The sequence below is a fragment of the Salminus brasiliensis genome, chromosome 6, assembly GCF_030463535.1.
Source record: "Salminus brasiliensis chromosome 6, fSalBra1.hap2, whole genome shotgun sequence".
Lineage (NCBI taxonomy): Eukaryota > Metazoa > Chordata > Actinopteri > Characiformes > Bryconidae > Salminus > Salminus brasiliensis.
In genome coordinates this window covers 37359164-37370028 of record NC_132883.1, presented here as the reverse complement: position 1 = coordinate 37370028, position 10865 = coordinate 37359164, and the positions used below count along the sequence as shown (strand labels likewise).

The window sequence follows — 10865 nt, the reverse complement described above, 5'->3', positions numbered from 1 at the left end:
CCAGGTGGCTAGTTAGTTAATCCCTTATTGTATCTACTGTTCCGTACTTCCTGTGTGTTTGATAATTATGGTGTCTGTTGTTCACTGGAAAAGCTAGGAGCGGTGGTGAGGAAGGTGTTTCAGTACTGGCGTTCTACATAGATTAGGAAATATGGGGTCTCTTCATATACACGTGTGAAAGTGAGGTCTTCAACTTCGACACTGCATCCAGTGTCACAGGTAGGTGTGATGACAGGGGGTGGATTTCCCTAAAGCCTTAAAAAAATTTAAAAAAATAAAAAAAAGTTAAATGGTAAAGCGAGCGTCAACCTAAACTCTCGCTTTCTCTCGCAGTTCAAATGATCTTAATACTACACAGCTCTTGGGAGGTTGGGTCCATGTCAGTTAACTACACCAGCCAGGACTGGAAACTGCACTTAAGGTCCATATCTGAAGCCCTATTCCCCGTTTTCCAGATTAAAGAGGTGCTGATGAGCACTGTGGACAGGAATAGCATGGATGGAAGCTCAGAAGTGGCCTCTTATACAAACGTTCTTGAGGTAGTTTGTGGACGGGTTTGTTTACAGATCCATGGCCGTCATGATGTTCAGATATGAGTGTAATGTAACTGGTCATTACATATTATAGTTATGGACATTGGCCTCTAACGTCTAAGAAACTACAAAATGCTGTTTTTAGTTCCTGCAGCTTGTGCTCCTCCTTACGAGTACAGAAAACAAAATCCAGGATTTGTGTGGAAGGATCACAAAGCTAAAACAAGTGTAATACAACCTTTATTTGCACGTTTTTGTGGGGCCAGGTAGCCCAAGGCACGGAAGGCAGAATAAAAATGCAAAAATAGCAATACAGTAAATAATACATTACAGTGAAAAGGGTCAAAAGACTGGTTAGGCACAATTCCTAAAACAGCAAATAAAATTAATAATAGAATGAGTACATATTTATATGAGCAAATCAAAGGTTAATTCAGTATATAATTAGAATACCTTTGGTGGAGTACTGGTGCTGTATATGTCTGCTGTGTTCAACAGTACAGTGGTGATAAGATAGAATAGAAACTGAACACTGATTGGGAGAAGATTGGGTGGAAGCACTAATCAAGGCCTTCCTTTACCACTACAGCAGGTAATAGTGGGGGTGTAGGAAGCTCTCAGTGTAGTTCTAATGAGAGAGATGCCTACTGATGGATATGAGTAAAAAAAAATCCTGGGTTGGATGTATTGGAAGAAAATTAACGCGCTAGCATGTGATGTTTTTAAATATTATTCATCTTTGCAGGAAGAACTACTGAACTGGTATCGACCGAAACTCAAGGTTTCAGTACTGATACCAGAAAAGGTGGTAGCTGTAGTGTTCTTTCTAAGGAACGTCCTCAGAAAGGAGGGCAATGGCCTACAACACTGTTTTTTGTAACTAATAACTCATACAACACTGTCATTGGCAGGTATACTGAAGTGAGGAGTAGTAAAAACACAAGAACAAAAGAACAAAAAGCAGTCAGCAATGAGGAGAAAGCTTTTGCTGTCAAATGCAGAGACCATGTATTGCACTGCACATCATACTGTCTTGTGCACCACTTTCAGGAATTTTCCCTGAACTCAGTTCACCCCTAGGTGGCACAAATGAACCATGTGAAGTTGTCGGGTATTTCCTATCCACTCCCAAATGCTATGAAACATGAGCTTGTTTGTATTGAGGTGGCCTTGGCAGGAATTCTTTGGCTTTTCTGTCCCACAAGATTTGATTATTCAAGTTGATTTCCTGTCTTACTCCCAATTTTCATGTTTGTCTAAAATGAATTTCTGGAATTAGGAGGGAGAATCCCACCCCTCCCTCAACCGCAGCTCAAACTGTGGACTAATCAGACCGAGGGTAAAGAAAGCCCCAAAGAGTTTAGAAGTTGGTTTCATTTCCTTTGGTCAGTAACTTTCTAACCGGGCTAAAAAGTTATCAAGCTAATACTCTTTTCTGTGTACTGAGCGATCAGTGGGGGCCCAAGCATTCAGGGCTACTATAGAGCCAGTAGAGCACAAATGTGCATTAGAGTGCATTAGAATTCTCAGTTCAGATAACTTTTATGTTTGTTATTAGTTTAGAAGCTGGTCTTAAGCCTCCAAGCTAGGCAATATCTACAAAGACACACATAAATACTTGGCAGTACTTGTGTTGGAAATCCCATCATACCCCTTGCAGTAACAATAGGCTGCCCCAAATACAGGCGTTTGGTTTTAACCCTAAGAGAAGGAACTAATATTAGATACCTGAAATATTTTCTTTAGACAACTACTGTAGTGCGTTTTTAAAGGAGCTGTGCATGAAAACATGCAAAATGTTTACGTATATAGAGAGATATAGATAGAATGCTCTCATTATTTACTTGGGGAGGCTTAGCTGTAACAGCATTAAAACTAACCCCGTTGTGAGGACGCTGTACTTCAGTGTGTCTTACTGTGTCATTTTTATGCAACAAAATATTACAGGTGACAGTTCTAGAACTTCTATAACTTGCGCACACACAGTGTGTTGGTTTGTGCCCTCTTGTACTCTCTACTATTTAAAAAAAAGAAATAAATAATAAGGCAAAGCGACATAGGCCTAGGATTCGATTTGAACTCACGGCCATAGTGATAGCACAAAACAGCGCTGAGCCACTCGGAGCCCCAGTATGTGCTCTTTGTAATGAAACCTGTAGTTAGTTGTTGAGTATTCTTTAAGTACTGATAATATTCCTGCTTTACTCAGAAAAGCAAACGGAAATAGTTTATTGTGGTGATGAAATGTCGTCCTACTGCCCACTCAGTGGAAGTTATGGTGTGTTTTTCTTCATAACTTCATTCTTTCTCACCACAAACCTGACCTGAGTTATTTCTACATCTGCACCTTCCATTCCCACTCTCCCATACAGTCGTCTCTATGTGCCTAGACACAGTTAAAGTATATATTAAAAATATATATATTTAAAAACGTAATAACAACAGGACCTCAGGACCTTATTTTCCAATCCCAGTTATGACGCAACCCCTGCTTGTGTAGTGTTTCTAAAAAAAGGAACATGAACAGCGCATCCGGTTTTGAATGTAACAACATAGTGCAAAACAATCACCCAGAACTCAGTGAAGGATGGCTCCATTTGGTCTATTCTACTTACTGAGTGTGGAATCCTTCATGAGCTTAATGAGGTACAGCTGAGCTGGGAAAACGCTAAACTAAACTGTGTGCAGGGACGTCGCAGGATTGGAAAACAATGCACTGAGTAAACCACTTACAAACAAGTATGTAATTAGCAAGCTCGCCACTATAGTTTTGCTCTTTGGTTGGGAGTTTTTATGATCGGTGAGGCACAAAAGAAAAAAATACTGAGAATCACCCAAAACTGACAAAATATGCTCCCTGATTTATCACTCATCACTCATCACATACTGACTGAATTCATGCAACATTTTAAAGCCACAGTCATTATTTCATAGAGCTAGTATCCACATGCTCCAAATGTGTCTAGATTTAATTTATATTTACATAGATATAAGCAATAAAATAAAAGTTATGAGGAACAACTCATAACAAATGATGAATATCCCAACAAAAGGCCAATCCCAAAAAAGGCCCTTTTGCCATTTTGACTGTATATTGTTAAACTATTTTTGTTCAAAACATTTCAGGTCTATGAGAGTCCAAAATGATGGATGCATCTAAAACAGACTGAGCGTAGGCTTAAGAAACAATGCTGACTGACTACTTGAATAAAATGAACTATAAGGGTAAAAGACCGAGGCCCTGACTCTCCCACAACAAATGACCTAAAACCATCTATGTACAGACATCTGTCTTCCCAACTAAAATGATTGTGATTATTGTAGTAGCTCACCAAAATGATTGTACGATAACGCAATACGAGGACATGTAGCTGGATATGAACTGAACAGCGGGCATATACACTATTATTACATGTAAACCTGTTATATAAACAATGTTAGTTTTCCAGTAAAGATAGTTAGTCCTGCTAATATCCATTTCTCTCCATTTGTCTGAGCCTGGACTGCATTACTCAGACGGCCATGTTTTTCTAGGACTGGACGGACTCCTAGGATTTGCTTTGGGAACCTGAAAAAATACATTAAAAAAAGATCAGAAGTTAAAACAAACATTTTAAGACTTTTGAAGATTTAAGATTTCTTATTTTAGAGTGATTTGTCTTAAAACCAGTTGCATTGTTTTTTTGGATGGCCTCAACAAATTCGTGGGTGGGCCGAATCTACAATTTCTCTGACATAGGCTGCAACGAAGAACATTTGATAAGTACAACATAATGGATGATAAAATAATAAGCTTCCAAACCTTAAATCCACTAGTGGTCCTCCCCAAACATCTCTAGAACTTTGACAGGATCATTGCACCACTCGATATGTCCACACATCCCGTATCAGTGTGATGACATTGAGATTTAGGGCCCTATTTTAGCGATCTTTAGGTGAGCCGTCAACCGCCGCAGAGCTGCTTGATTTAGTGTGTCGGGAAAAGTGCACCTTGAGCGTCTCAAAACGCGCAAAAGGCATGCAAGTCTCTTAAGTAATCATGGGTGTGTTTTTGGGTGTAACGTGCGATAATCACAAATCAGCGTGTCACTCGCCGTTCCCTTTAAGAGCCAGGTGCGGTCTGACTTTGGCCTGGGAAGGCTTGATGAAGCAGTAGAGCGCCTCGCCTTTAGAATAATGTTACAGCAATATGCCAGAAATTTATCTGAAGAGAGGTCTCATTTTGAGACCACCACGCCCATTGGGGTAGCTATATTCGCAAGCACCATTGCTATTTAAACAACGCAGGCGGAAAGCATCAAAATAGACTGTTGGCAGAGTGTAATATAGCAATGAGCATCGCGACGCACCTTGCTCAAGGTGTAAGATAGGGGGCTTAAAACAAACTGGTAGCTGGGTGTTTGGGAGTTAGATTTAGGAAGTAGTGATGCTAAGTATACACAGTTGTGGTTAAACTGGGAGTTTAATTAACAAATGCAAAAAAAAAAAAGAATTTCCAATTCCAATTTCTAGCAATGTCCAAAAATATTGTTTCACCAGCTTCGTCACATCACAGCATCACATTTATTTCTGTGCGGAGTTGCATGATTTTTTGGGGCCGGACCTTGTGACTGAACGTTCTACGGACATGACTGCTTTGAAACCTCTACGATTAAACCATTGGAAAGCACAGCCCCTTTGTTAACCATGATTGGTAGTGAATGCAAGTAAAAAGGCTGACTGATGTATAAAGCTTTCCTCAGCAGAATGGACCAGCGAGGTTACAACACGATCTGCACAAAGCATCGTATAAAGTTTGGTGCTACAGTTAACCTTTAAAAGTCTAGGTTTATTATTCACTATTCACTATTTGGCAACTGTTTAGATTAGATTATGTTGTGGAGTCCCTAAGGGTTCTATTTTAGAGCCTATGAAATGATGTTAAATGGTTATGATTGAAAGTCATTGTGTCCCTTAAGTACCGTCGACCTTTTATGTATGTATGTAAGCACACATTTCAAAGTAGGTGCACTTAAACATTTAAATAAATGACAAGTATAATTTACAATAGAACTCCAATGATGAACAACTTACATCTGCCTGAGCTTTGGAGTAGTTCATGTGTGCGTAAAGCAGCACAGCGATGTCATTGTGGGATGCCTCCAGGGCAATTGATAGGGCGTTGCTGCCATCCTGGAGAAATCAAGTTAACAAGAAGGTTATGATTCACTCACTAGTCTAATTTGTTCAATTTCGTCTGTAAAACGGAGTGAAATCTGTTATACAGTGTGTAGCAAGAGTGCGTACATTGTCTACGATGGAAATGTCGCAGCCTGGCTGCTCTAGCAGCAGGGAGACGATCTCAGCGCGGCCATGTTCACTGGCACACATGAGAGCCGTGGAGCCTTCGTCGTCCTGTATGTTCACGCTAGCCCCACATTCCAATAGTGCTCGCACCATCTCCTGCCTCCCATGACTCACTGCCAGCATGAGTGCGGTCTGCCCAGCCTAAAAACAGAAGACGCAGAGTTTAAGACAGCAGTTTGGGGGAAAATTTGATTATACAATCTCCCCCTCTAACAGCCAGCATGCCTGGTATCCAAAGCTTGCTTGTTTAGGTTTGCTTTTTCATGTTGCTAACAAATTCTCCACCATTTAGCATAAAGGGAAAACCGCATACTTAAAATCATCTGATTTTATTACAAGATGACACTTTTCTAAGTAGATAAGTAGACAGATTCCAGATTCTAGGTCTTTTTAGGTATGTGCTTGTGTACTGATGTTAAAAACTACTCTAATGTTCAAACTTTTGGAATCAGTGTTCTTAATCATGCCAAACTAGCATGGTTACAATTTATTAGTCGCCTCTTTACAAGTTTATAAAATTACAATGAAGTAGTGAACAAAGCAGTTAATTTTAAGTGTGTACAATCCCTTTGTTGTTACACATTAATAAACTGTTGGTGATTTATTCACAGTTTATATAAATACTCATACATGCTTTAGTTTTGACCATTTCCACAGCTGTAATCTCAGTGGCTGTAACATCATATTCTCTCAGGTGTGTTATTTCCATATATACATGTGTAATAAAATGAGTAACTGTGTTATTTAACCTTCAGCGTTTCCTGTTACAGATATTGAGAGGCATTTGTGTAATTACATAAGATGCACCATTGCAATGCATATGCAACAGAGACTACCTCACCAGTAGTATTGCAGAGAGTTGTTAATGTGCAACGACACTGTTATTAGAGACACTTAATATAAAGTGGGGGGGGAAAAAGATAAATAAATAAATGAAAAAAAAATGAAACATAATGACAGAGCTTTAGATGATGTCAACTGACTGTATGAAATTATAATAAATATCCATAAGCCATCTTTAGGCAGATAATGTGATTTCAGTATATAGAATAACTTTAACTTTAAATCTTTAAAATGTTGAAAAGAAAATGTAAAAAGACCTTTTGCTGTCTAGTGTATTTAAATGTGCGCTATTCAAACGTAATGCCAAACGAAACACAAACATGTACATTTAATCTGATTACTTAATTCACACAGTTTGAGGCAAGGGAGTGATGATTTTGCGCTAAGCTAATTGCTGCGGTATAAGTTTCCATTACTTTTTAGCTACGTTAGCAAAGTGTAACACTAAATTACATTAAATAATTATATATTTTTAAGTTTAGGAATTAAATGTTTTGGCAGCTCATCAGAATATATCCCCAAAAGTAGATGATCAGTAGAAATTTGAAAGGTAGTTCTATTGGCTTTCATCCATTACTAGATGACCAGTAGGAATTCGAGGGGGTTGTTCTATTGGCTTTCATCCATTACTAGATGACCAGTAGGAATTCGAGGGGGTTGTTCTATTGGCCTTCGTCCATTACTAGATGACCAATAGCAATTTGAGAGGTAGTTCTATTGACCTTCATCCATTACTAGAAGACCAATAGGAATTCGAGGGGTAGTTCTATTGGCCTTCATTCATTAGTAGATGACCAATAGCAATTTGAGAGGTAGTTCTATTGGCCTTCGTCCATTACTAGATGACCAGTTGGAATTCGAGAGGTAGTTCTATTGGCCTTCGTCCATTACTAGAAGACCAATAGGAATTCGAGGGGTAGTTCTATTGGCCTTCATTCATTAGTAGATGACCAGTAGGAATTCGAGGGGTAGTTCTATTGGCCTTCATTCATTAGTAGATGACCAGTTGGAATTCGAGGGGTAGTTCTATTGGCCTTCATTCATTAGTAGATGACCAGTTGGAATTCGAGAGGTAGTTCTATTGGCCTTCGTCCATTACTAGATGACCAGTTGGAATTCGAGAGGTACTTCTATTGGCCTTCGTCCATTACTAGATGACCAGTAGGAATTCGAGAGATAGTTCTATTGGCCTTCATTCATTAGTAGATGACCAATAGCAATTTGAGAGGTAGTTCTATTGGCCTTCGTCCATTACTAGATGACCAGTTGGAATTCGAGAGGTAGTTCTATTGGCCTTCGTCCATTACTAGAAGACCAATAGGAATTCGAGGGGTAGTTCTATTGGCCTTCATTCATTAGTAGATGACCAGTAGGAATTCGAGGGGTAGTTCTATTGGCCTTCATTCATTAGTAGATGACCAGTTGGAATTCGAGGGGTAGTTCTATTGGCCTTCATTCATTAGTAGATGACCAGTTGGAATTCGAGAGGTACTTCTATTGGCCTTCGTCCATTACTAGATGACCAGTTGGAATTCGAGAGGTAGTTCTATTGGCCTTCGTCCATTACTAGATGACCAGTAGGAATTCGAGAGATAGTTCTATTGGCCTTCATCCATTATTAGATGACCAGTAGGAATTCGAGAGGTGATTCTACTTGGCCTTCATCCACTAGTAGAAATTTGAGAGGTAGTTTTATTGGCCTTCATCCATTAATAGATGACCAGTAGAAATTTGAGAGGTACTTCTGCTTGCCTTTATCCTTGAATAGACCTCAGTAGGAACTTAAGAGGTAATAAGAGCAGTAAGTAATTCTTGGGACTTACCTGGCTTGCCTTAGCATTAACATTGCCCAGACTGAACAGCTTCTTAACAACCAACATGTCTTCCTTTTCTTTGACTGCAGATAATGCTGCCAGCATGACGGCAGTATACCCCGCTTTGTTCTGCTGGTCCACGTTACACTTCCCTGTCCAACACACACCATCACACATAAATTTACACTTATATTTACACATCTAGCACAGCGATCCAGAATTACATTCAGCCTGACAAGTGTGTAACTTAGAATAACCTGTGTCGAGTAGCAGGCCAACTACAGTGAAGTTGGAATGCGAGACGCTGTAATGCAAAGCTGTGTTGCCATTGCCATCGGTCATGTTGACGACGTGGCCCAGCAGGACTGGGGAGATTTCCGAGAAAGCCATCAGGTAGTTGGAGACCCGCAACGGCTGAGACATCTTAGCGCTGGACACCCTGAACCATTCCAGTTGCACAGTGTGGGTGCTAGACAGCTGCAGGGGGGAGGGGGGAGCGTCATTAAGCAGACTGTGTTTAATGAATGCTCACAATGGAAGAAAGGACACTGTAGGAAGTTTGATGAAGTTATATAGTGTGAGGGGAACACCTCCACCTACCAGTTCTTTACTCTTTGCTGTTTTGGCTCCATCATTCAGGTGGTTCTTCAAAATGAGGCAAGCCTCACGCATCTTTGAACTCAGCTCAAACCTACAACACAAGGTCTGATCGTTTTAAAACTGAAAATGAATGAATGAATAAAACCTTCAGGAACTACAAAGCTTCACATTTAGAGATACGGATCACAGAGGAAAATGGAACAGCACACAAGGATCTTATCAAGTTCCTCCGGCCAGAACAAATTAGTTTTATTTATAACAAAGTATTAAAACACAGAGGAACAGTCTGCAGCTCTTAAATAGCAATATGTTTGGATCAATCCTCATAACATCCACTTTATACAGAAGATGAAAATGGAAAGATGGAACATCACCCAGTTTTTAATATAAAACAAATATAAACCCACTCTTAATGTCACAGTTTAGCTATAAGGCTACAAACGTAGCTTAAAGAATCTTTTGGTTACCCCACTTCCTACCTATTTTGGAAGGTCAATTACCCAATCCCAGTTCAAGTGACAACTTGCTTATGGGATTTCTAAATACTGTACAACAAATCTGACATACAGAACGTCACGTAGCTAAGGCCTGTGATTAGAAATACAGTGTACCACATACTTGTCTACATACTCTTATCTGGAGGATTAAAAGCTGTGGACCCTTGTTTGTTCAGTCATAACGTCATACCGGACTATACTGCCTCCGCTGTTAATGCTGATATTGCATCACACTTGGCTTGAATGACACTAGTGAGACACTAAACATGGCCTGTATTGAGGATGGATGCTGTTCATTATATAGTTACGCAGCGTCCACAGTGGTGCGTTGATTGTTCTGTACAGGGGTCCCCCCTAGCATCTCTGAAACCACCAACTTCGTGGGATGTTCGAAAGGCCGCTGAAGTGAAGGTGTACCAAGAATGGCCTTCTTGCACACAAAGTACCTCCCAACTCTATAACAAGGGTGCCCCACGGGTCATTGATACCAAAGAGGAACCATGACTACAGTCAATACCCCTATAATAAACACCACCTGTCACCTAATACAGTCCATGTCACGATGTCTCGCTAGGGCCATCTGAGCCAAGGGTGGTTATTCCCACTATTAATTAGGTGGTCATAAAAGTCTTGTGGACTTATTAACACCTGTAGGAACTACATTTCCTAAACCTGGACTCTTGGCTTATCATCTTAGGGGTAAGAAGAAACGACTTCTTTCTTGGAAAGGAAATCTCTCAAAGTACTTACTTTTCTTTGACTTCTTCAGCCTGCTCCTTCACCTCTTCGCTAACAGTTCGTACATTTTCATCGCTATCGCTGTCATCCAAATTTACATTCCGTTCTTCATCAGAAGTGTCCTCCAGAGCTGCTGCTGCCTCCTCCTCACTACTGTCTGAGCATGCACCAGCAGCACTTCCATCAGAAGAACTTCCTTCTTCATCCTCCTCCTCCTCATCATCATCATCATCTTCTTCACTAGAGCTAGACTCATACCTAGACAGGACAGCAAACTATGTGTCAGTATTATAAACAGCATTTCCAAGTGAGAAGTTGATGGCGGTCAATTTTAAGACTTTTAAGGGCAAACATGAGCTTGTAAAACCATATAAAAAAAGGGTAATGTCTAATAATTAATAAGTATTACATAGAGTTTCAGCAATTGTTCTACCCCTATTTTAGACCACTGAAAAAGTTACAGTCAGTCATACATTCTACACCCAATGAAAATG

General features: G+C 40.0%; 1 protein-coding gene across 2 annotated transcripts in view; it reads right to left on the bottom strand.

The window, feature by feature from the left end:
* Nucleotides 1-756: 756 nt before the first annotated feature.
* The window catches only part of kank3 (KN motif and ankyrin repeat domains 3), a 30088-nt gene continuing 19979 nt past the window's right edge, over nucleotides 757-10865 (bottom strand). For both annotated transcript variants that reach the window (XM_072682258.1, XM_072682259.1), the window contains exons 5-11: nucleotides 10384-10629; nucleotides 9137-9227; nucleotides 8794-9013; nucleotides 8546-8688; nucleotides 5820-6020; nucleotides 5607-5705; nucleotides 757-4101 (exon numbers count right to left, since the gene is read on the bottom strand). In XM_072682258.1, coding sequence (XP_072538359.1) covers nucleotides 4042-4101; nucleotides 5607-5705; nucleotides 5820-6020; nucleotides 8546-8688; nucleotides 8794-9013; nucleotides 9137-9227; nucleotides 10384-10629 — 1060 coding nt within the window. In that variant the 3' untranslated portion in view covers nucleotides 757-4041. The remainder of the gene's footprint in view (nucleotides 4102-5606; nucleotides 5706-5819; nucleotides 6021-8545; nucleotides 8689-8793; nucleotides 9014-9136; nucleotides 9228-10383; nucleotides 10630-10865) is intronic.